This window comes from Hyaena hyaena, unplaced genomic scaffold (genome assembly GCF_003009895.1).
Source record: "Hyaena hyaena isolate Hyena2069 unplaced genomic scaffold, ASM300989v1 scaffold_222, whole genome shotgun sequence".
Taxonomy (NCBI): Eukaryota; Metazoa; Chordata; class Mammalia; order Carnivora; family Hyaenidae; genus Hyaena; species Hyaena hyaena.
The window spans coordinates 1,883,388-1,910,669 of NW_024080855.1; the positions used below are offsets into that span (position 1 = coordinate 1,883,388).

The 27,282-nt window shown below is 38.4% G+C and overlaps 1 protein-coding gene across 1 annotated transcript in view; it reads left to right on the plus strand.

The window, feature by feature from the left end:
• Window positions 1-27,282, plus strand: part of MYOM1 (myomesin 1) — a 168,414-nt gene that overhangs the window by 77,737 nt on the left and 63,395 nt on the right. Inside the window, exons 11-18 of the mRNA XM_039243209.1 lie at window positions 2,490-2,654; window positions 5,213-5,374; window positions 9,652-9,793; window positions 12,760-12,959; window positions 15,187-15,243; window positions 20,660-20,784; window positions 25,315-25,498; window positions 25,964-26,138. Coding sequence (XP_039099140.1) covers window positions 2,490-2,654; window positions 5,213-5,374; window positions 9,652-9,793; window positions 12,760-12,959; window positions 15,187-15,243; window positions 20,660-20,784; window positions 25,315-25,498; window positions 25,964-26,138 — 1,210 coding nt within the window. The remainder of the gene's footprint in view (window positions 1-2,489; window positions 2,655-5,212; window positions 5,375-9,651; window positions 9,794-12,759; window positions 12,960-15,186; window positions 15,244-20,659; window positions 20,785-25,314; window positions 25,499-25,963; window positions 26,139-27,282) is intronic.

Genomic DNA, 27,282 nt, shown 5'->3' on the forward strand with positions numbered 1-27,282 from the left:
TGTTCAGTTTGATATCTGTAGATGATCTTTTCCATCAACTTCATGGAATGGCTCCTAATTTAAATATTCCAAGTTTTAATCATTGGTATAAATCCCATGGCTGGCTGGGAGGGGATGAGGTGTGAAAGTGAGGGAGGGACACATCCAAATCATGTTTTTATTCTATCATTTCATTTATATTGAGATAGAATAGTTGAAAGTTCTGAACCTATGACTTGTCTGTGATTGTCCCTAGGACTGATTTATTAATCATTTATTTCATGGTCCTCTGAATGTATCCTGCTCAGTTCCATTGCCATATCATCATCCATATTTCTCCCATTTCTCTTCTCCATCAAGCCAAGTTTGAAAAGCCCAGCTCAACCTTACTTCTCTAACTTCTTAATCTTTCAGATCCTCCTCTGACTGGCTCCTGAATTAAGTGCAGTTGTTTCCAACAGAGAAAACAGAGGGCTTTTATTCATTTATTCAACTAATATTTATTGAGAATCTGTTATGTGCTAGGTACTGGTGTAGGTGCTTGGAATATACTGGTAAATATCATAGATAAAGCTCCCTGCCCTTGATTCTGTTTTAGTAGTTAATGTATATTGATCAGTGGTACCAGACAGCATACTAAGACATTTTGTTATATGCAAACATCATTTAATGCTCTCCCAAAGCTTATAAAATAGGTGTCTTTTATCTGTGCTGTGCCTATGAGGAAACAGTTTTTGAGAGGTTAAGTCATGAGACAACGCTACATAGAGTGGTAGAATAGGGACTTGTAAATTGGTCTTTCTAATTCTAAACTGTATTCTAAAACAGGAGTATTTTCTGTGAAGGACTCCTATAATTGTAATTTGTAAACTACTTGTAATTTATAGATTGTAAATACTTCAGGGTTGTAAATACTTGAGGCTTTGTGGGTCATATGGTCTTGGTCACAATTACTCAACTCTACCTTTGTAACACAAAGTAGCCATAGACAGTAGGTAAATAAATGAGTGTGGCTGCATTCCAATTCCTTCTTTATGAACATTGAAATTTGAATTTCCTTTAACTTTTCACACTTAACAAAATATTCTTCTTTTGATTTTATCTCAACCATTTAAAAAATTGAAAAATTATTTCTAGTGGTACAAAGAGAAAGAAGGAAGTCCAGATCTGGCTCACAGATTTGCCAAACCCTGACCTAATCCCAGCTTTCTTTGTAACTCTTATCACTACTTCCCAAGGCAGCCTTGGAGCCAGCCTGGCTTCTCAGACAGTAAGGTCTGATGGAGTTGTTTTGCCTATTGATCTCAGTGGGATATCATCATAGAGAAGTGGGGCAGAAGTAACCTGTGCTTCATAGGGAAGTTGTTTCACCATTGGTTGTGGTTGCCTGGGAACACACAAATTCAAGGCAATATCATGTCTTACCTGAGAGCACAGGTTCTCACAGCCTGCCGGTGTAAATCCTGGCTCTGCAGGGCGAATGTGGGCCATTATTTGGCCTCCCTATGTTTCTGTTTCCTAAGCTATAAGACAGAGAGATGATAATGGTACTTACCTGATTGAGCTGTTATGAGATTTGAGCTAATAGCCATTTAACACTTGGAACACTACTTGGCATAAGTTGAAGTCAATAAATTTTAGCTTGCATTTTCAAATTAACTCTAAGACATTTTAGGAAGAGAAATGAAATAGGAGAGAAATTTTAGAGTTGGGCAACCATGGATTTGAATTTCAATTTCACACATAATAACTTCGAACCGTGGACATTAGCTGTATATTATTTTCATGAACTTCTACATTCTCACATGAAAGAGAGGGAAATAATATCCATGCCATGGAGGTTTTGAAAAGATTAGACGACATGTCAGATGTAAAGTGCCTGGCACGATAACTCATCAATAGAGTCAGTATTTTCCCAAGCTCTTTCTTTGGAGTAAAGAGAAAATAAAACCTGGAGGGTTTATGACGCAGGCATTTACTTAATCAATGAATAAGTTATTTCTAAGAAAATATTTTTAAAGTCATAATATTGTGAACTTATAATATATTTTTTTAACACAGATTGTTAAAGAAACTAAAGCAAGTTGCTAGAAAACTCTATTTTTATTGAGTAATTGATAAGGCTGTTTGAACAGTACAGCAGTTCGGTGTTAAATGAACTAGGAATCTAAAAAGTACATATATTGTGTGAAGTAGTTAAGTCTAAGCTAAATGTGGTATTAATTTATGTGCTATGTGAGGTATTAAGCCCAACCCTTTAAATTCTATTCATTGCAATAATAAAAACAAACATTTAGCTTACCTGACCAATGAATCAAGAATTTATACATCTAGAAGTTCCATTTCACATAATAATATATGGGAATGTACTGTGTACTTCTTTATATGATTTAATGTTTTGCCCAGTAAACCATTTGATCAATGTTTGTTGTGACTGCTTATTAAAATGCTTGCATCTCTTTGATGAGAACGAAACAAGTTAACCAATTGTTTGTCTTTGTTGTACCCAGTTGCTGTGACCCCTTATGGTTATGCGTCCAAGTTTGAGATCCACTTTGATGACAAGTTTGAAGTGTCTTTTGGGAGAGAGGGTGAGACGATGAGTCTAGGCTGCCGTGTGGTTATCACTCCTGAAATTAAGCATTTCCAGCCGGAGATCCAGTGGTACAGAAATGGTGAGACTTTGTGATGAATTCTCACTTAGGTTCTTAGTCACAGAATAAGAAGTGGCAAATGAGGCTTGGCACCAGAGCATGAGTGTCCAGAAGACTGCTGACCTGTTTACCAGAGCTGGCAGAATCTACACATTAGAAGGCATAGCCTATTGGATGTTGAAAAAAATTTTTATACATGTATCAAAGTAGCAGAACTTTCATAATATATTTGTGGAGGTTATAATTTCTTATGACCAAGTAATATGTGGAAAAAATTATAAAAAATATATTTTTGTAAATTAGTTATGTATTCATTTTGTAAGTTAATTTTATTTGGTAAAATAAAGGGAAGTCCATTGCAGTTTAGATGGACAATGGAGCATGCCTATTGACCCCTGGGCATGGTGGGCAGTAGGCAGCGTACTCACCAAGCAGTTGGTCTGAACTTCAGTTGTGCACACAGGCACCTGGGGCATTCTAGAGCATCTGGGTCCAGACTGAAGCCAGTAATGGCAACAGCAGTACAACAGTGAACATGGCCCTAGAGAAGAGGAGGAACTCCATGTGGAGGCAGCATGGGAACCTACAATGGGAGGTTGCCAGGCTGCCCCTTTCCCCAGAGCTCACTTCTATGGGATCGGTACAAATAATAACTTACAAGACTAGCATCAGGACAGGAACTATCAGCAACTAGGCAGTGAACTTTGTCAGTAAAATGTTACAAAATAAAAGCATGTATACAGACATTGCACTTAAGCATATAAGGCAGTTGTTGGAGTTCTTCAGTTTAGAATCTCTGGTTTTGAAAACCGCTATAATACTGCATAGCAAATATTCAGAGGCTTAGAACTATAAATTAAATTTAAAGATTCAATGAAAAAGAACACTATTTTCATATGAAACTTTGGATGATGCAATTATTAACAAAGCAGATAATATTAAAATTATTTTTTCTTGTAATTGAAGATTCAGTGATAGAATGCATAAACAGACATTTGGATTATGTACAAATCATTTTAAGTCTCTTGTATAACCTCTACAAGTTACAGCACATGTTAGAGAAACTATTAAGATGTAATTATGTAAATTTACATTGAAAATTAAATTCAGGCTTATGTGAGACTGATTTATATGAAGAACACAACATTTTTTAAAAGTTTATTTCTTTATTTTGAGAGAGAGAGAGTGTGTGTAATCAGGGGAGGGGCAGAGAAAGAGGGGAAGAGAATCCCAACCAAGCTCTGTGCTAACAAGCAAGGCTTGATCTCATGAACCATGAGACTGTGACCTGAGCCAAGATCTAGTTGGACACTTAACTCACTGATCCACCCAGATGCCCCAAGAATCAAATTCTTTTAGAAATTTTGTTCCTGAAGAATCATTAGTTCTAGAGTACTAAAATTTGTTATTTTGAATAATTGATAAAAAAGCTACCCAATGTTAGCCTTACAAGAATATAACTATATAATACTATATAGTATAAACTATGTAATATCTTAATACCTGCAGGAATAGCTGCATCAGCAGAAAGATCCTTCTTGGGGCGCCTGGGTGACTCAGTCGGTTAAGCATCTGACTTTTGCTCAGGTCATGATCTCAGGGTTGGTGGGTTTGAACCCTGCGTCAGGCTCTGTGCTGACAGCTTTCTCAGAGCCTGGAGCCTGCTTCAGATTCTGTATCTCCCTCTCTCTCTGACCCGCCCCTGCTCATGCTGCCTCTCTCTCTCTCAGAAATAAATAAAACATTTTTAAAAATTAAAAAAAAAGATCCTTCTCAAAATTAAAAGTTATCAACTCATGTGTGATCTTGCATTTGTCAAGAGTGACTGATGTTGCTTTCAAGTATATCAATTTAAAATAAACTGCTAAAAGTATATATCTGATGACCTAATGACTGAATTTGTAGAAAAGCAAGCCAGAAGTATCTTATTATCAATCAAGATACTACATTGATAAATACTTTTATATAAAATTATGGCATGAAAGTATTATTTTTTGCATTTTGAGTTACCCCAATTATATTTTAGATGTAATAAAGTAGTTTTAGAGAAAAAAGCTTTATATTTTAGTACCTCTAACTGTATTTTTTTTCTCTGCTTTTTGTTTTTAATTTTAGAGAGAGGGAGAAAGAGATCATGTGAGTGGGGAGAGGAGAAGATAGAGGGGGGAAGAGAGAGAATTTCAAGCAGTCTCCATGCTCAGTGTAGAGCTCATTATGGAGCTTGAGCTCATGACTCTGGGGTCATGACCTGAGCTGAAATCAAGAGTTGGACATTCAACCGACTAAGCCATCCCATTTTCTCTGTGTTTTGAACAGGAGGTTTGAGTTTCATTTTGCACTGGACCCTGCAGATTATGTACCTGGTGCTGGTCCCTTCACTTCAGATCTAGTATTTTTACCAATATTAGCATGGCAGAATGGTCCAAAGACCTAGAGACTTCCGTTAATTGTCATATCTCTTTCAATATAGAAGAGGCAGGGAGAGAGGGAAGGTGGAAGAAAGGGAGGGAGAGAAAAAGAAGGGAGTAGTGGAGGGAAAAAATCAGTTAATTTTCTTACTTTTAAAAAAAAATTTCTAGGAGCACCTGTTTCTCCATCAAAATGGGTACAAACACATTGGAGCGGAGATCGAGCAACACTGACATTTTCTCATCTCAACAAAGAAGATGAAGGCCTCTACACAATCCGTGTGCGAATGGGAGACTATTATGAACAATATAGCGCTTATGTCTTTGTTCGAGGTAAGACCTAGCAAAAAGCAGAACACCCAAGCATGTTTAAAACACTGAGACCAAATCAATCTATCCAAATGTGTTTTTTCTAATGATGAAAGAGCCATTTCAAAATTCTTCCAGGATGCATGGCATAAGAGTATTAACCTCCAGTGAAATTAGACCTAGTAGAAAAAGGTTAACCCTAAGACACCAACCCAAAGGTAACTTGTTCCCAGACTGTTCTGATGTCAGCACTTTCTTCAGCTTCAGTGAGCCACCAGTGCAGGTCTCTATAGGTGTTTGGTTGGAGATGCTCCATCCTAATGACCTAAAAAAGCCATTTCAGTTTATGAAAGCTGCAACAAAAGAGGGATGTGCTTACTCTTTAATATGGGGACTTATTCTTTAATATCTATTTCAGAGAGCAAGCTTATTATTTCACTCCAGGCCCCTTCTTTATAGTTTCAGCTTTAATGAACTAGGAAACAAGATCCTACAATGTAATCTTGAAGGCAAACTAGAATTGTGATGTTAGGAGTCTTTCATTCTTCACCTGTGTCTTGAACGGATTGGCTATATGCAAGTGGAAATGTGATTTGTACATGGGATCCCAGTGCATCTTGGAAGACCATTGACAGTTCCAGGCTACGGGGGCAGTGTTCTGTGTTCCCATCTGTGATGGTTAGTCAGGTGTGGCCACAAGAGGAGACGCAGGAGAGGCTCCAGAAAACAAGTTTATTGCACTCACATGTCCTAGAGACAGGAGGTACTGCACACCACACAGGGCCACATAGGGGGAAATCACCATTGGTTGGTCAGGAGGAAAAAGGAGTTGGTCAAGAGGGAAGGGAGAGCTTAGGCCGTGGCTTTTATTGGAATTTTCTGTGGTAAAGGCAGGGCAGGGCAGAATAAACAGTTGAGGACTGGCTAGTTTGAATAATTTGGGTAGACTCTAAGCTATGGGCGTGGTCCCCACTGGCCTGCTACCAGGCCCTGGGATGATTAAGGCAGGGGAATATTGCTTCCTGGGGTGCACAGGCCAGATAGAGGAGGTGTGGCTCTGAATCGGTCAGTTTTCATATCAAAGGCATGCTCTGGCTGAGCCCATTCTATCTCTGAGAATTGGCTAGCCCTGGGAGGGGCAGTCTCCCCAGTCAGAAAGGTTTTTAGGTGTCAAAACATAATACACATAAAATTAAAATATAAACGATACAGAAGACTTACTATTTTTTAAAAAAAAAATCTCTGTGCACTAAATAAAATCATAAACTCATAGAAATTTTGATCAATATGAAACTTAAGATCAGTCAGGTGTCCTTAACTGGGATCCACAGACTCCCAAAGGGTCTTTGATTCAAATTGTATTTCAATATATTTAGTTTCTTTGTCAATCTCATGTCTTTTATTTTATGCATTTGAGAGCATTATTCTGAGAAGAGGCCTCTAGACTTTCTTTGCCAGTCTGCCAAAGGAGTCTATGGCACAAAAAAGGTAGGATTCCAATTCTAGTCCAACCCTTTAATTTTAAGATGCAGAAACTGAGGTCCAGAAAAACAAAGTGATTTACCAGTAGACTCACAGTTAGTTAAAAGCAGAAGTGGACGTAGGATACAGGTCTTCGGATGCCTAACCCAGGATTTCAATCAGGGTATAGGCTAAGTTGCTGAAATGAAACAAAAATATTAATTTCTCTCATATGTTTATCAGCTCAGAAGTAGAAGTAAGGTTCAGAGTCCTGGGTCCTATCTACATTGTTGTTCCACTGCCCCCATGGGGGTTTTCCCATGTTCTCATCCCAGACTATGGGAAGAGTCTCAAGAGAAAGGAAGTGGAGGGGGAGGTAAAGAGTTGCACACATCACTTCTACATGGTAAACACTTAGTCATATGCACACATTTCACTGTGAGGGAAGCTGGGGCGTCATGTATCCAGCTGGGCAGCGATGTTGCCTGCTAACGCTGGGGCATCTAGGGACCATGAAGAATGGATAATGGGGATGGTTAGCAGCCTATACACACCAGTAGTGAGCAGTAACAACTGTTGAATTTTGCCACGGGATCAACAACTGATAAAGATACAGGAATATCTACATTGCCTGAAAATGTATCAGATTTTCTCCTACATGGAAGTGTTATGGGAAAAGTTCAATATCACTGAGGGAAGACAGATGCTAGCCCTGGAAAAACTGCAGTGAAAACAGTCACACTGAAACTCATCAGCAAGTAAGTTTGTTTAGTCAAACCACGTGGATAAACCTGGCTATCCAGGTTTGCCTCTGCTCTCAGTTGCCTTACCCAAACCAGGGACTATCTCTTGGTGACTCAAAAAAACCTAGTTATGCCTCAGTGATTCTTTATTGGACTTTTTCTGAGAACTCTGACATAGCCGAGGGTTCTCTCAGTACCATTTCTCAGTGCCTGTTGTGACTGTCTGCCAGATTTAGGCCAGACAAATGTGATGCAACATAACACAGTGTTTGGATTTGGCTTCCAGAAGCTCCTATACAGCAGTGGGATAGTGGGACTGTCAGGCCCACCCCAAGAAGGGCATAGTCCAAACAATGCTATAACTATGCTGTAAAAGGACTCCCAAAATGTCTACTGTCTGACAGGTTCTGTTATACATAATGGATATTCAGCAAACTAAACTGCTCTATCAACTCAGGGATTGCTGGTTGTTACATTATGGGCCTTTAGCAAAAGGACATGGGCAGAGGTTGGCAACTGTCCCCTCCCAAATGGGCATCTTTCCAGCCTCCCTCTTTTGCTACTTAAGCCTGTTAACCTCAGCCCCTCTACCCCTTTCCAGCTCTGCTCTAACTTCACCATCAGCAGGCTCTGCCCCCATCCAGTGCTCTCAAAGCCTGAAAGGAAAGAAGTTTCTCGCCACCAAAATGCTTGCTTTTAGGCACCATGATTTAATTAGTTCTCCTACAGCACTTATGCCAGAGAAGGTGCCTAGAAACACTTTCCTACAGGTTCATAGGGCAAAAAACAGAATATTCAAAACCAAAGTGACTTGAGCTCTTCGCAAGTAAGGCAAACCTATCAAATTCAGAAGTGCACAGATAGCTCTGCCTTGTTATCAAATGTTTTAATAATTCATAAGAGTTACAGAAGTGTACCTCATTGGAAAAAAAAAAAGCATTTATGCAGTCAACAGGAGTGTTTTCCCTGAGTTGAGCGGCTCCAATGTGTCTTAGCCTCCTCTCCTATTAACTACAATTATGAAAAGTTTGGCTGGAGGTCAGGAGGAATTGGCAATGTGGACCCCACCTCCAGGAACTCCACTTCTCATCTTAATCTCACTTAAAAGGCTATTAACTGATTATTTTCATTCCCCTTGCTCCCCTCCTCAAAACATCCCGGATTCACTGTGTGATCTATGCCTGAAGACAGTGCTGAGGACACCCACTGTCAGAGGATCCTGTTTCGTAAACAGTCACTGCCCTCTCTTTCTTGTATATTCCTGGACTTTTGCTAAACTCAGATAAACTCTACTCAGATGTGGATATTGCTTCAGCATTCTTTTCGCAAGTGTCTTCAGTTTGGGAACAAACATTTGATTAAAAGGAATGTTTTCCTTTCTCTTCCAAAATGGTAGTGCCGAGCAGAGGGATGGCTAAAGCTTTTAATTCTCTTGTGGATGCATCCAGAAGGTAACAGAAGGGACTATTTGTTCCCCTTTGGAATGGCTCATGTTTCTGAGTAACATTGTACAGAGATATCTTTTTTTTTTTTTTTTTTTTTATTTCTAGGAGAGAGAGAGAGAGACAGCGTGAGCAGGGGAGGGTCAGAGAGACAGGGAGATATAGACTCCGAAATAGGCTCCATGCTCTGAGCTGGCAGTCAGCACAGAGCCCGACGTGGGGCTCGAACCCACGAACCGCGAGATTATGACCTAAGCAAAAGCCGGACGCTTAACCGACTAAGCCACCCAGGCGCCCCTGTACAGAGATGTCTTAAGAACAGATTTTCAGTTTCGGCTCACCTTAGATTTTTCTGATAGCAATTCCTGACATCTCCAAAGTTATTTTCCTTTAGAACATTTTGAGTAGGCAAAGGCTATGAAGCAAAGGTCATGGGTCCTTTTGAGTGTCCTTTCTAACATAATGTTCTTTGTGCTGATGATCAAAACACACATCATCATGTTGGTAAACAAATTACAAGATTGAAGCTTGCCCTACTTGAACCAAAGATGTAGCCACTATGAGTGTGGTAGGAAATGTATGCACTAAGTCCTGGATTGCCAGACTGTGATGGAGCTTATCTGAGAGGGTTAATGAGATCCTTCTGTCTCCACAGATGCTGATGCAGAGATTGAAGGAGCCCCAGCCGCTCCCTTAGACGTGATGTGCTTGGATGCCAACAAAGATTATATCATCATCTCTTGGAAACAGCCAGCTGTAGATGGAGGGAGTCCTATTCTGGGATATTTTATTGATAAGTTAGTACTTAGTCTAGTTTCAGTTAGAGTAATTTGGCCATAGAGATGCATGCTCGATTCCTCCCACCATTTCTACATGAAATATTTTGTTTTCTGGTCTCCTCTCCCTCTTTCTCTGTCTCTGTCTCTCTCCCTCTCTTTCTCTGTCTCTGTCTCTCTCTCTCTCACACACACAAACATACAGGCACACACACCCCCTATATATTGACCTAAATCCCAAAGACAATTTTTGAATGTGATTACTAATGCAAGTCACTAATTTGGCAAGGATGCCATGAATTTGTAGACATTCTAGAGACCACTTTGGAAACAACTGGTGTCCAATATATTTAATATCCATATTCCTAATATGTCAGTAGCTTAAAAATATTAAGCAATTTAAACAATCATACTTTAGGAATACTAACAAAATCTTACTTACATCACAGGATGTGGTTTTAAGTTATACAAATAACAAATATCAATAGTATTAAACCATATTCTTTCTTTAACTTTTTGCAGTTCACATTCTCCAAAACTTAGAACTTCAGATATTTATAGCAATTGGGTCTTATACATTAATTATACAGTGAGTTTGGACAATACAGACAACAAATTTAGATTATCAACCTAAATACATTATTATCTGACTTAGTTTCTGTTCAAATAGTTGCTCCAATTCTCTTTCCATTTTTCAGTAATAGAATCTAATTGTAGAAACCATTAGGGACAGATAATCTGTGCCACTGTTGTACAATAGGTTTGTACTACGATGTAGTAAACCTAATATTTATAGTAATAAGTAAATATATGCCTATTGGGGCGCCTGGGTGGCTCAGTCGGTTAAGCATCCAACTTCAGCTCAGGTCATGATCTTGCAGTTTATGGGTTCAGGCCCCACATTGGGCTCTGTGCTGATAGCTCAGAGCCTGGAACTTGCTTCAGATTCTGTGTCTGCCTCTCTCTCTGCCCCTCCCCTACTCACACTCTGTCTCTATTTCCCTCAAGAATAAACATTTAAAAATCGTTATAAAAATATATATGCCTATTGGGCTCAATACCATGCAGAGAAATATTTAAAATAAATAATATTCTATTTAACCACATACTAAATTCTTCCACATTATTTTGTCATTTAGTGATGATGAATTGTGAAGTTTTAGGTAGATTCTTTTTCATTTTTATAGACTGCCTTATTGTTTTTGGCAGATTTTCAAGGGATTTGCAAACTTAATCAGTAAAAGACCAGCAACAATTAGTAGTACATTTTGCTTAGTCATCATGAAAATAACTATATTCATGTTACTTATTTATTAGCCATTCATTAGTGGCTAATATTTATTAAACTTTGGCTGTGTGCACCGCACTGTTCTAAACACCTCACATATATTAACTATTAACCCATAGCCACCATTTGAAAGGTAGATACTCTCATTATGAGTAGCAAACAGTAGCTTGCCCAAAGCCACATGCTCATGAGAAAATCCTAAGTTGCCTAAAGTCACACAGGTAGTTAAGTAGCAGAACTAGAATTCAAATATCAGCCTGACCATATGTTTGTGTCCTTTGTGCTCCAACATGCTGTAGACATTTCTAGATCAGCTGCTTCCCACCTTTCTTTCTGCTCACATGAGTGTTGAGAAGCACACTCTAGTATCACTAGGTCACCATGACAGCATCTGCATAGGGAGAAAGGGAGAATCTCTGGATACAGAGGCAGTTTGAAGAATTGTCCTAGGTGTCTTGGCTCCCTCCCAAACCTGACCCAGAGCAGCTCCAGAATTTCTACAAAGGCAAGATTTAAGGGAGAGAGCCAGGGATTGAGGCCATATTTTACAGCACTTTACATAGGGTGAGGAAAATGTCTATTGTCTATATCAAAAACTTGAAGGGTGAGGCTGAGGAAGTAAAGAGAAACCTCCCACCCTGACCCGCTTTTCATTGCCATTAGAACTCTCTCCCCATCAGAATTATTTGAAAACTAGACCTTTTATACATACAGCCATGTTGGGGAAGTGACATAAACTAAAAGTTCAGTTTTCTCATAAAAACTGATGAGTTACTTAATCCTGACGCTGTATAATTTAATCTCTGCTGAGCCCCTAACCCCCTGGGTTAGAGGACCAATAGTCCCCCAGGCCAATAGCATGATATGAACTGCCACCTTTGTCTCCCAGGGTGTGACCACTCCATCCCCAAATACTGAGTGCTGTAAAAGCACCCAGTTAGAAATCAGAGGTTCCAAGCACATAATCTCTCCCTGCCAGGCCTGAGAATTTCCCTGCATCACATCAATCTCATCTGTTAAGAAACAAATATATTATAATACTTTCTTCACCCTTCTACCCACGTAGCATATAATGATCATTTAAGTGGGCTCTTTCTAGGTGTGCCTGGCTGCTGAGTTGGTAGTAGAGCATGCAATGCTTGATCTCAGGGTCATGAGTTCGAGCCTCACATTGGGTATAGAGATTACTTAAGGAAAAAAAGTGAGCTCCTTCCAAACTACAGTATAAACAGGTACATTTAAGATGTTAACTTCCTCAAACAAAATTTTTATTTTTAAAAGAAAATGTGTGAAGAAGACAAAGAAGTCACCAACAAGGGAACTGAAGACGTCAGCCAGGGAGTTGTCTGGGGGATCCTCCCTCTCAGTCTCTCCAATATTAAGATTGTATATACCTGTCTGCTGCTTCCTCCTTTTCTCCCCAAAGTTCCTCTGCCCACAAGGACCCCTCAGCTGCTAGTATTCAGGGCATTTAAAGAAAGTATATGTGTTGAGAAAGGATCTGAGGTTTCTTTCTTATTAAAGAAGATACATTGCAGTTGAGTGGAACTGAGTACATGCAGTTAAATAACTATTGAACCACACTTGAGCTGGATATTTTATAGGGAGCTCTGAAGCAATTGGGTGGGTTTGCAGCTTCTGAGCTATTAATTTATTCAGACTTTTTTAATATTCTTATTGACCACTCTCTTTCCCTCAGGTGTGAGGTGGGCACAGATATCTGGTCTCAATGCAATGACACACCTGTGAAGTTTGCTCGTTTCCCAGTCACTGGGTTGATAGAAGGTCGTTCTTACATATTCCGAGTTCGAGCTGTGAATAAAACTGGAATAGGTCTACCGTCTAGAGTTTCTGAGCCCGTGGCTGCTCTGGATCCAGCTGAGAAAGCTAGACTGAAAAGTAAGCGTTTTTCAATTTTCAAGATCTTCTTGAACCTTTTTTTAAATAGATTTATAATTACAGTAGATCTCATTGTGAGGTCATTCCTCTCCCTTCCACTAGAGGGAGAAGAGAATAGGAAATCCTTTATCAGTCAGAAAATTCTAGGGGAAAAAACCAAAAAAAAACCAATTTGTTTTCTTGACTCATCAATTCACTAAGAGCTTTATTGTAAAAAAAATTTTTTTAAATAATTTATTTCTTTTTAAATATACCTCCAAGTTAGTTAGCATATAGTGCAACAATGATTTCAGGAGTAGATTCCTTAATGCCCCTCACCAATTTAGCCCCTCCCTCTTCCCACAACTCCTCCAGCAACCTTCTGTTTGTTCTCTGTATTTGAGAGGTAAGAGCTTTATTTTTTATCTTATTTTTATTTGATTCAGAAAACTTCTCCTTATTGAGTTGGGCATTCTGTTTGAAGTGAAATATGATAATCAAGAGACTGGGAAACATTTTTATTAATTTTTATTAGCACACTCCAAATATGTTTTTTCTTTAATTCTTAAAATTATAAGGTAAATTTCTTAACCTATAATTTTCCCCTTAGAGTATTAATATCTACAAACTATGAGTTTCTTTATATCAATGGAAAAACACATTTATAATATTATATCTGAGCTATACTTGAATTTCCATATCAGACAGTCACAGATAATCTTTTCATATATTTAAACTCCAAGTCTCAGTGTCAAAACCTTAGTATATGAAGTATGCTCTGCATTTGTTTCATGGGAACCCATACGTATCCTCAATAATAGAGACCACAAAATGACATTTAAAAAATTGTTGGAAATTAACACTTCCGTCTATGCCAGATTTTTCATCCTTGGCCCTATAGACATTTTAGGCCAGATAATTCTTTGTTGTAAGGGGGCTGTCCTCTATATTGTAGGATGTTTAGAAGCATCCCTGGCCTCTACCCACTAGATGCCAATGACGACCTTCCTTCCCCATTGGGACAATCAAAATTGTCCCCAGACATTACCAAATGTCCCTAAGGGGCAAAATCACCCTAGTTGATGACTGCTGGTCTATGTCATATTTACAGTGTTATTTCATTTTATTTTATTTTATTTCTTACCTTAGGTGTATGTATGGCATCACAAAAAGCTCCGCTCCAGAAAGACTTTTTCTAATCAGGCTCCTTGATTGCCCTCTAATTACTTTTCACTTCCCTCCCTCTTTCCTAATTCCATCTCATTCTTTCATTTACTCCTTTTTTAAATAAATTCCAATGAAAATAAGATTTGTTTGAATTGAAAATAGGTTATCTTACATATTACCTGTTTCTGTACAAACTATGGTGAAAAGTCTGTTGATAAAGCAGGAGTTATACCATTCTCTTTCTGCTATTTGGGGGAACACAGAAGTGAATTTTCTCTTCAATGAATGTATGAAGTAAATAAATTTAAATGCATTTTACTCTTTTCCTGCCCATCTTACCAATTTTTCTTACTCCACACCTAAACTGGTTTCCTTCCTCAATAACACTTTTCAAAACACAATGGAAAGAAATTGCTTTCATTGAACTGTATGTACTGCAGAATTAGCCCCCTTCTCCTCTTTGAGCTTCAATATTGCAGATAAATAACTACTGGGCTTACAACTGTTCCAGAAATGTTTCCCCCAAATACATGCTATCTCTTAAGAAGACATGAGAGGACCTACATGTTTACAGAGATCTATATTGAATAGTAAACGAACACAGGTTATTTACCTTGCTTGTTAAATAAAGTGCATTTCCAGAAATATTGACTCCAACTAGGCAGGCTCTGTGCTGTAGCAGATTGAGTCCCCTGAAGACACAACACCATATACGTGCTCAATAAGATTTATTATCAAAATACCTAAGCAGAGGAGCCTGGGTGGCTCAGTCAGTTGAGTTTCTGACTTCAGCTCAAGTCATGATCTCACAGGTCGTGGGTTTGAGACCCACATCGGGCTTTGTGCTGACAGCTCAGAGCTTGGAGCCTATGTCCAATTCTGTGTCTCCATCTCTGCCCCTCCCCTGCTTATGCTCCATCTCTCTCTGTCTCTCAAAAATAAGTAAATGTTAAAAATTTTTTTAATGAAAATACCTAAGCAAACTAATAACAAACCCAATTCTGACTAATATGGCCAGTTTGTGAATACAGTTGAAACTGCATTTATGAATTTTGTGATTTTTAAATTTATCTCTGTTTAGGTCGCCCTTCAGCACCCTGGACTGGACAGATCATTGTCACTGAAGAAGAACCTTCAGGTAAAACTTGGTTTTCCCCAGATATTATCACCCATGTTTTGCCATGTGGTTTATCCTTTACTGTGAAGGGTACAGTGTATAGTATTTAAGATGTTTAGAAAGAACATTCTAAAATATTTGGATGTCATAAAGAAACTTATATTTTCAGAGAATCACTGTTTAAAAAAGGTTTATCGAGGTACAATTGACATATAGTAAATTGATATCTGTAAAATGCATAATTTGATAAATTCTACATGTGTATAAACCTGTGAAACTGTCACCATGATCAAAATAATGAACATACCCATCCCCCCTAAAATTTCCTCAGGCCCCTTTGTAATTTCTTTCTCCTACCTCTGCCCCATCTCCAGACCATCACTGCTCTGCTTTCTGTCACTATAGTTTGCATTGTTCACACTTTTGGACAAATGGGATCATACTCATTTTTATCCGGTTTTCTTCACTCAGCAGAATTATTTTGAGCTTTATTCATGTTGATGTATATATCAGTTCATTTCAATTTTTTCATCCATTTATTGTCAAAATTTTCCATGAACATCCTTAGTAAGTATTTGTAGAGACATATGCATATGCTTTCATTTTTCTTGGATGAATACCTAGGAGTTGAATGGATAGGTCATATGGTAGGTGTGTTTAATTTTGAGAGAAACTGCTGTTTCCAAGATGGTTGTACCACCTTGCATTCCCATCAGCAGTATATGAATGAGTTCCAGTTGTCCACGTTATCCCCAGGAGTGGTATTTTATAGGAGGTGTATGGCAGCTTTAATTTACATTTTCCTAACAATGTTGGGCATCTTTTTATGTGTATATTGCCATTTTTGCATCATGCTTGAATCTTTGCCAAATCAAGTTTACTCAGATATCTTTCTTGTTTTGTTTTGTAGAAATTTTGTAGCATTAGCTCTTAGATTTTAATCTACGCTCCACTTCAAATCAATTTTTTTCTATATTGTGTGAAGAGTCCAAGTTATTATTCTTATTATCCTTATCATTTTGCATATGGGTATCCAATTATTTCAGCAGTCTGTTCAAAAGATCATCCTTTTCCCATTGAATATCCTTGGCACCATTGTCAAAATCAATTGCATATTTGTGAATCTGTTTCTGGACTCTCCATTGGTCAATTTTATTTTATCTACACCAATCACACTGTCTTGATTACTATAGCTTTTACAGGCTTCAGGTTGTTTTTGTTTTAAAAAGCTTCATAGTTTAACACACACACACACACACACACACACACACACACACAAATAAAGAGCTTCAGAGTTTTGAAATTAGGTAGAATTAGTCCTCCAATTTTTTCCCCAAAGTTGTTTTTGCTATTCTGTCTTTGCATTTCCATGTAAATTTTAAAATCAGCTTATTACTTTCTATTAAAAACTCAGGGAGATTTCAACGGAGTCTTCTATATCCGTAGTGATTTTCTACCTAGCTGTTCTATCAAATTGATAGAGCAGTGATGAAACCTCTGACTGAAAGGTAGCCTTATGTATTCCTTCTTGCAGTTCTACCAGGTTTTGCTTAATGTAGTTTGAGTTTTGTTATTACATGCAAAAATAATTTATCTTCTAATGAATTGCCACTTTATTATTATAAAGTGATACTTTTTATTCACAGTAATATTTTTTGCTTAGGATTCTACTTTGTCTGATATTAATACAATCATTCCAGGGTTGTTCTTTTTATTTTTTTTATTTTTTATTTTTATTTTTTTTAATGTTTTATTTATTTTTGAGAGAGAGAGATAGAGACAGCATGAGCAAGGGAGGGTCAGAGAGAGAGGGAGAGACAGAATCTGAAGACAGTCTCCAGGCTCTGAGCTAGCTGTCAGCACAGAGCCCGACGCGGGGCTCGAACCCATGAACCGTGAGATCATGACCTGAGCCGAAGTCAGACGCCTAACCAACTGAGCCACCCAGGTGCCCCTGTTGTTCTTTTTATTAGTGTTAGCATGGCATGATTTTCATCCTTTTACTTTTAATCTATGTGTGTCTTTATATTTAAATTGTATTTTTTTTTTTTTTTTTTTTTTTTTTTTTTTTTTTTTTTTTTTTTTTTTTTTTTTTTTTTTTTAAAAATTGTATTTTTTATAATACAATTTTATAAGCAGCATAGAGCTGGGTGTTGATTTTTTTTATCCACTTGGGTAATCTTTACCTTTTTACTAGTGTGTTTGAACAATTTATATTTTATGTGATTATTGATATGGTCGGATTTAAATCTATTATCTTGCTATTTATTTTCTATCTATTCCATGTGTTTGTTTCCTTTCTCCTCTTTTTCTACTTTCTTTTGGATTTAGTATTTTTTTATTATTCCATTTTAGCTGTGTTATCTTATTAGCTTAACCTAGTGAGCCACCAGGTGCCCCTGGGTAGATCTCTTTGTACCTCAGGCATTTCCTTTAATATTTCTTATAGTGCAGGCCTGCTGTTTATGAATTATTTAATTTTTTGTATGTCCAAAACAGTCTCTGTTTTATCTTCATTTTTGAAATATATATTCATTGGCTATAGAATTCTAGGTTGGCAGTTTTTCTTTCAGTGTTTTAGAATGGATGGTCCATTGTAGCTCAGACCTACACTATGAGAATGACTATTGTTATTTTTATTTTTGTTCCTCAAATCTTTTTCTCTCTACCTGATTTTAATAGATTCTTTTTATCACTGGACTTACAAATTTGATTATGATATGCATTTGTGCTGTTTCCTTCATGTGTCTTGTGCTTAGGGTATACAAGTTCCTGGGATATACGAGTTTACAGTTTTCATCAGATTTGGAAAATTTTTCACCAGTATTTTAAAACAATGCTTATTTTTACTTTTTTTTTTTTTAATAATATTTTATTTATTTCTAGGAGAGAGAGAGAGAGACAGCGTGAGCAGGGGAGGGTCAGAGAGAGAGGGAGTCACAGATTGAAATAGGCTCCAGGCTCTGAGCTGGCAGTCAGCACAGAGCCCGACGCGGGGCTCGAACCCACGAACCGTGAGATCATGACCTAAGCGAAAGTCGGACGCTTAACCGACTAAGCCACCCAAGCGCCCTGCTTATTTTTACTTTTAAGAGAGAGAGAAAGACAGAGCATGAGTGGGGAGGGGGCAGAGAGAGAGGGAGACACAGAATCCAAAGCAGGTTCCAGACTCTGAGCTGCCAGCATGGAGCCCAATGTGGGGCACGAACTCATGAATCACAAGATCATGACCTGAGCTGAGGTTGGACACTCAATTGACTGAGCCACCCAGGTGCCCCTCACCAGTATTTCTTTAAACATTTTTTTCTGTATCCCTTTCTCTCCTCTCTACTTTAGGAAATCCAATTACATGCCACTTGAATCCATAGCTCACTGGTGCGATGTCCATTTTTCCTTTCAGTCTGGATTTCTGTGTTTTAGACACTTTCTACTACTGTGTCATAATTTTACTATCCTTTTCTTCAGTGTCTAACTTGCTGTGAATTCCAGTCAGTGTGTGGATTTTGTTTTCATTTAAGGCTTTATAAAATACAGCTGTAGAAGTCTAGAACAGTTTGTATTATTTTTACATTTTCCATGTCTTTAATTAACAGGTTTAATCTTTTACCCTCTGGAACATATGGAATATATTTATAATAACTGTTTTTATATCCTTGTCTACTAATTCTATTATCTGTGACATTTTTGGTTTTATTCTCATTGATTGATTTTTCTCCTCAGAATTGGGCTATATTTTCTTGCTTCTTTGCATACTTAATAATTTTTCATGAGATGCCAGACCTTTTGAACTTACATTGCTTGGTGCTGGATACTTTTGTATTTTTATAAATGCTCTTCAGCTTTGTTCTGGGGAAACAATTTGATCTTTCAAGGCTTGCTTTTGTTAGGTGAAATCAGAACAGCCTTTAGTCTAGGGATAATTTGGCCATACTACAGAGGCAATACCCTCCTGAGCAGTACTCTACCTGATGTGTGGGAATTAGATTTCCACTCTGAATGGTGGGATATGGACTCTCCCAGGCCCCATGAGAGCTTTGAGGATTGTTCTCTCCAATTCTTTTGTGTGGGTTTCCTCCAGCCTCAAGTAGTTTCCTCATATGCACGTGCTGATCAATACTCAGGTGGGCACTCCAGAAGGACCCTCTGCAGATCTCTGAAGCCTCTCTCTCAGTACAGCCCTTTCCTCCCGTATTCATCCTTCTGATTCTGTCAAGGTATATACCTTGCCCTTCCTGGAATTCCAGCTTTTTCTCCTCCAGTTGGGGAGACTGCCAGGCTCTATGTGCGTTCCTCTTCCTGAGCTGCTATCTTGAAATTCTCTCCAGACAATAAACTAGGACAATGGTAGAGCTCACTTAATTTGTTTTTCTTCTATCAGGCATCATTGTCCTAGGCCAGCTAATACCCCATGTCTATCAACAGCTGTTTCATGTATTTTGCATGGTATTTTAGTTATTTGATGTGGAAGGGTTACTCTGATGTCAGAAACTATGGAGGCTCTAAAACTTTACTCTACTTACAAGCTAACAACTTTTATACCAAAGTTTCATAGATGCTGGCAAAAGACAAGAGACTCCTAGATCAGAAACAAAGGACTCTATAATTCACACCATAGTAGACAGCATGAGCTTCATGTTCTCATTATTTTTCTCTGCACTGCCCCCACCCCCACAATCAAGTCCCACAGGGTCACATGGAGGAGCACAGATGGGTGTGCACACACAGTACATTTGTGTCACATCTGAGAAACCTTGTGCTTAGGACTCCTTAAAAGGGGGCTGCTAACAAATCTACCCAACCTTTCTCTGAAGAAGGACATTATCTTTACTATTCTGGGCAGAAAACAAGTCAACTTTCTGCCCTAGAGAATATACTATCTTCATATCCCAAGTTTGTTTGCTTTCCAAACATATTGAAAAGATATTCTATAATTTTTAACATTTATTCATTTTTTGAGAGAGAGAGAGAGAGAGACAGATAGAGCATGAGCAGGGGAGGGTCAGAGAGAGAGGGAGACACAGAACTCGAAGCAGGTTCCAAGCTCTGTGCTATCAGCGCAGGGTCCAACATGGGGCTTGAACTCATGAACCTTGAAATCATGACCTGAGCCAAAGCTGGACACTTAACTGACTCAGCCACCCAGGTGCCCTGAAAAGATATTGTATAAAAAGCTGATATAAGATGTACAGAAAATATAACTTATGTCATTACTACTGTTTTAAGAATCAGAAAGAAAATCAAAACTGTCAAGCAAAGAAAATAAAATTGTGGCTTTGAGTGAATGAATATTTTAGGAAGGATTTCAGAGTTGGGGTGCTTCTTTAGACTGTGGAGTGTAATGAACTCTTCCCCTAGTAGGAGAGAAGCATCTATGACTCTTGAAGCACGCTGGGCTTCCCAGAGTGTGTGCTTTTCACCTTTCCTCATTGTTTTTCAGAGGGCATTGTTCCTGGGCCCCCCACAGACCTCTCTGTCACAGAAGCCACCCGGAGCTATGTGGTGCTAAGTTGGAAGCCCCCTGGCCAGCGTGGCCATGAGGGCATTCTGTACTTTGTGGAAAAGGTAAGACTCTGGGATCAAACATTATTACCTCATGCCACTTCCTAAAGATTTCTTTAGAAATAGAGCTTAAATTTCCATTGTGTCCTGAACTCTTCAAACGTGTAATAACTGTGAACAATCTTCATGGAAAAATGTATATCCCACAGAACTTTGCCTAAAAGTTCAGGGGGTGCATGGATCTGTGACACTCACCCACAGACTCTTAAGATGTCCACAGACCCCAGATTATAACCCTTTTATGAAGAGAAATGCTCCCGAAACTGTAGATTGTTCATATATAAGTTTTCTAGAAGCTTTCTCTGTCTCTCTTGCTCACGTAATAGCTTTTCATCTCTCTATAATTGTCTTCCACAGTCAAAACTGAAGATCAATGAGGGTAGATGAGCCAGAGGAATAGGAGTGACAATACTTTCAGAATACTGTCGGATAGTGGAGGGTGAGGGGAGAAAGTCCTTACATGCTGCCTGGCCCTTGGCTAGCCCTGCTCTACGCACAAGTGGTAGGGTGGGGTCGGGGATTGCAAAACAGCATGAGATATTGGCTAGTTCTTTCCTTCAAATGTCTTGCAATTTAATTGTCATGATTTTGGAGAGGGCAGTGTGTAATGAAGGCCTAACATGGGTGGAATGATGAGAATTATATGTGAATCAATCATATACACAGATCTGAGGGCAGTTACAGTAAGTATTTATGCCCAGAAAATGGAGAAAAGCCAAGGCCTGGACAGGACGTTATTTGGGGCAAGAGCCCCAGTAAGGGCACACACATGGGAGGAGTTCCTGCCAGGCAAAACATAACTGCTCCTGGGAGGGGGCATTTAAAGAGAATTTACTTAAAATGAAATTCAAAATCCATTCATTAAGAAAGTTTTGATTAATGTGTAATTTCAAATAAATGAGACTAAAATAAGCTATTTCCTGTTACCTGTAAGAACATTTACATTTATACTGGTGGCCAGGCACCATTATTTTTGAAGAACAGTGAATGAAACAATTGGCTGTATTTTCCGTGTATTTTGTTTTTATAAAATTGTGTGATAACGTGATAAGCTGTCATTTACTTTACATTTTACCTTCATAGTGAAATTATAGAAAAGGTCTCTTTATCAAAAATAACAGAGCTTGGTGAGTTTTCCTAAGTGCTTTTGTGTTTCATCCTTAATGCTATTCTGATCATTCAATTTCAGAACATCTATTAGGTTGCCTTCCCTGATAACTATTATAGGAGAATAGACATCATTGGCATATAGATGCTTGCAAACATCTGCAAATTAGGCAATGACATGAAAGTAATGTACAACTATCTTTATGGCCTTTTGTTATTTCACATCATCAGAAAAAATTGTACTAGCATTAAAACTGGTTTTCCTATTTTAATTAATAAATGTATTCATTTATTTTCTTGGTAAAGACATTTATTGTGTCTTTCAGGAGCATGCCTCACTTCTCCTTATCCCTAGCACATTGGTAACAACAAATAGATTATCTCTTTAATTTGAAGTATGGACATCTTTCAAAAGAATCTGATTTTACTAAAAATATATTAAAATTTTTATTGTTATTAATTTGTATATTTTCTGGATATTAACCGCAAATTAAATAGAACTTGAGTAGCATTTCTGATTTTAAAAATTTTCTTTTCTTCTTTTTCTGTTTTTTAATAGAGGGCAAGACTAGAGTGGAAAATGTTTATTTCCTGGTATGCTTAATACATACCCTCTGCTGAATCTTTTTGAAATGCTCCACAGGAAGAGAGTTCTGAATAAGCTCTCTGACAGTAATTACCATCTTTCCTATAATAATGACACAGTAACAATATACCACTGAGGCATTTTCTTCAAATGAGTCAACTTTGGCTTCTGTTGAACATTTCCTCTGGTCACATAAACTCTAATTTCTCCAGGAAAGTCTATTAACTTCCCTAGATCTGAATACATAGGAGTCTGTGGTTAAAAATTTAAGTGTTCGTCCACCAGCAAATCTGTTAGTGTGGAACAGAGGGAACATTTCGAGTGCAGGGTGAGCGGAGAGGCCTGTAAAGGCACGGGTGACATATACAAAAGGTCCAGGATGTTGACGTACTAGGGGAGCAGAACATGTCCAGAGACCTAGGACACACTTACAGAACCACCCAAGCATCAAACTCCCTACTGAGCTGAGTCTCAAGTTATTTCTGATGAGCCACTTCTAGTACATTGACCTTTTTAAAGGAAATGTTCCTCATGCTCTTGTCCCACAACACATTTTCATCTCTAGAATGTTCATGCCCATGAGAGTTCGACTTCTTCAATGACCCCCGAGCTTGCTCTTCTTTATAAAACTGTTTAACAGAATTTGCATGTACGTAAAGCACAGAGTCACCCTTCACGGCTACAGCTTATGCCCGGTTACACCATGTCTGTGAGCCCTGAAATGGTTGATATTGAGAGGTTTATTAGCAACGGATTGGATGAATCAGTCTCCCGTGCTCCCAGCCTTCCTATCCTACTGTGTTCTTCTCAGCCCCAAACTTTTTTCTCAGATGTCTTATGTCTTCTGCTCTTTTCTCTCTCATTCCCTTATCAAATATCTGGTCTGTCAGAGATAAGGGTTGTATCACTTGCTGCTCTGTTTCTGCATGCAGGAATGAAAATAGCTAATGTTTACCAAGGACCAGGCACTGTTCTAAGCACTCTGCACATGTTAACTCACCCAGTAATACTTACGATAACTTTATGAGGGAAATACTTTTATTTTCATCATGCCTATTTTGTAGATGAGGAAATTGAGGCATCAATGGGGCATACAATTTGCTCAGGGTCATGCCTTTAGTAAGAGACAGAGCTAGGATTTGAACCCGGGCAGTCTGGCTCAGTTTCATATACTGTATCCAGTTAGTATACATTGCTGCCTTTCAGCCTTACTAAGCCCATCTTCTCTGGAAAACGTGGATAATCACACAGTGCTACCTCCACAATACTTAGGTCAGAGCATAGTTCAGAAGATTAAAGAGTTACAATGACATAAAGCTCTTAGCATACTGAAAGGCAGCTATTATTTTTATTATGAAAGTATAAATGACTGATAATTGTTATATATTCCCCAGGGGAGAATGTTTCAAAATGAATTGAAGCCATAAACTGAAGATTTGAAGGTCTGGGAGAATTTTATCCCTCAGTTATCAGCAGATTGACTGCTTAGGGGGAATTTATCCTCTCTGTCTTCCCACACACAATGACACATCATGAAAGATTCTACAAGGGTCTTGAGAGGCTATCTTGTCACATTTGCTTCTTTTACAAGTGATAAAACTGAGACCAAAGAATACTCATGTGACTTTCCCAAGGTCATATGTCTCATTCTTAACAAAGCTAGGACCACAGTGGATGCCTCTGGGTCCTCTCCACCATACCACATTGTCTCCCATTTCAAATCCATGAGGATTATGCCAAGTGATATACTGGTATTCTTATAGTCCCAAGAACGTATCGTCCTTCACAACTGGTCACTATATCACCAGGCTTGAATTTCTGGAAAAGTCTCTTGAAACTGTTCAAAAGTTCTGAAGCAAAATCATTTCTGCTGACCTTGGGCAGAATTGAGAGTTCAAATAGGAGGGGGAAAGGATCACTGAAGATTACTGATAGTTTTCTCACTATATTCTCTACCAAAGTGCAAATATTTACCACATCCTTTCAAGGATTTCAGAATCACCGTAGATCACTTTAATTCCAAGAGTAGAATTCCTTTAAATTAGTTTTTCCCATAATTTATTCTAAAATATGGGCAAGAAAAAAGAACATCTTTATCTTTCATTAGCTTCCTTCCTTCCTTCCAAGTTAAAAAAAAATTCATTCATTCAAGAAAAAAACAATTGTGGATTATTTCCTATGCGTCAGATACAATTCTAGATTCTGGAGTATAGCAGTGAGCAAGATAGCTCCCTGAACTCAGTTCACTGAAATTTATTTTTCATTGGAGGAGATGACAAACAAATAACTTAATTTCAAATAGAGATAAGTGTTTTGAAAAAATAATAAAGCAAGGTAAGGGATAGAAAGTGATGAGAAAGGAACAAAGAACTCTTTTAGATTCTTTGATAGGATACAGAGGGGGTAATCAAGAAGCGCTTTCTGAGGAGGTTGTGTTTGAGCACAGACCTGAATGATATTCTGGATCATTAAAATTAAAATAAAGCAGTTTATAGCAGTGAAAATTAAAGTATCTTATCATATTAAACTTAATTACCCACCCTAAGAATTAGAAAAGGATCTGACCCCAAGCGGTCCTCCAAATAAGGTTTTTGGTAAGACTGATGATCTTACTTGGTTAATAAAGTCGGTGAAGTAGTAAAGTATTTATCAAATAGTGCAAAGCCTATTTGACTTAGATAACCCTATGGACTACAGATGCTTCATCCTCATTTCCTCCAGTTCAACTCACAGTAGCAGGTAAGTGGTTTGTTGGTGGATAAACAAGACTGCCAGATGCCTGGCCTAACGTTTCCCTCTGTTTTGTCGTGCCATGAATGGTCTCCCTGTTTGGGCTGCAGTGTGACGCAGAAACAGAGAAGTGGCAGCGGGTGAACACAGAGCTCCCGGTGAAGTCCCCCCGCTTTGCTCTGTTCGACCTGGCGGAGGGGAAATCCTACCGTTTCCGCGTCCGCTGCTCTAACTCTGCAGGAGTGGGTGAGCCCTCAGAGGCAACGGAAGTGACCGTGGTAGGGGATAAACTTGGTAAGTGTGGAATTTGGTTGAACAACTGTAAACTTCTTTTCCTTCAATTTAAGAAAAAATTCCAAAGCGAGAACTTCATTAGAATATATAGATCTGGAAAGCAAAGGTGGTGGCATCCTTCTTTCATATCATAAATTTAATTAATGACTGTACTTGACTGATACATTTTAAAAATTCATTCTTATGAATGATGAGGTTATGAAAAGTAAGCTTCTCTGGGAATTTCGACAGTATTGCTAATGGATTTTTTTCTGGAGTGGGTTGGTATGTTCCTGGGTATTTATCATGATGCCCCACACTAATGTATTTATCTTTTTATTTTCTGCTTTAACAAATATAAAGTAAAGCACCTGTATGTTTGACATGATTACTTATTTAAAATGTATTTGTGTGTGTGTGAAAGAGATAAGAATGAATTTTTTTAAACCACACCTGAGTTTGATCATCATTTTCCTCCTTTGTCAGATATTCCAAAGGCCCCAGGCAAAATCATCCCAAGTAGAAATACAGACACGTCAGTGGTAGTTTCATGGGAGGAATCCAAAGACGCTAAAGAGCTGGTCGGGTACTACATAGAGTCAAGCGTGGTTGGCTCTGGCAAGTGGGAGCCCTGCAACAACAACCCGGTGAAGGGCCCACGGTAACCACGGTGGGGGTGGGGGCGGGCTGTGGGGAGCCTCCTGACTCTAGAGCATAGAGGCTATCATGAGGAAATTGGCTATGGACCCTTACAGCAGCACCAGCATCCAATGAGGAAGATTTTTTTTTTTTAAACATTATGCTTTAAACATCCAAATGAATTTAAAATGGAACATAATCTACTGCTATATATTTTTTTTAAAGTTTACTTAGGATATTAAACACTTAGAAATACATTAATGCCAGCTATGATGAGTTCACTTTGTAGCTCTTTTCTGATTCTTTTCCTTTATACTATTTGTTCCTTTTACCCCTCTTTTGTGGTCCTTACCATCCTAAGTGATAAGATTTCAAGGGTCTGATAGGCTCCAGCTGACATAAAATACCCAGGCATTTTAAATGAAGAGGAAAAAAGTATCAACATTTTACAAATTCTGAACATGGTTGAACTCAGTGCTAAGGAGACATAAATAACATCAAAAAAAGGACGTTCAGAATACTTTGCCACTTCTTTACATATGTTTCTAATATGGAGAGAGTTGGGTTTTTTGTTTTTGTTTTTGTTTCTTGCTTTCAAATCAACCAGCTTTGCAGGTTGATGATGAATTCTGGTCTGCAACCAAAGTCTGAGACTCCTTTGATTTAGGACCTATCTGAGAGGAGAGGTCCCCCAGACTTCCTCCACCAGATTTGTCATACAGGCTTGTTAGGCAGCTTCTGACATGGCCACTTTAAAGTCCAAGGACCCCCCATAGAATGAGTTGTTTCTCTTGCAGAACATGAGAGAATAGAGACTAGTCAATTAATGGGAGAAACCAATATGTTTTTCAAGAGATTCACTTGGCCTGTTTACTCATTTCTCTGTTACTCTGAGTTCCCAGGATTTTCCTGGGACTGTTTAGAAATATTTATAGAGGGTGAGGCAGGGTCTGCCTTTCAACAAACAGATGGGAGCTTCTCAAGGGCAGGCACTGTTTTCTATTCATCTTTGTGTCCACAGTACCTAGGTCAGTGTCTGGAACACTGAAGTACTCAATAAATATTTGCTGAACTGAGCTGACCTTAAAGATTGGCCTAATTTATGACTGCCTTCATTAAATATTCCAACTTTACTAATGGTAATAGAGTCATTAGCAGACCTGTTA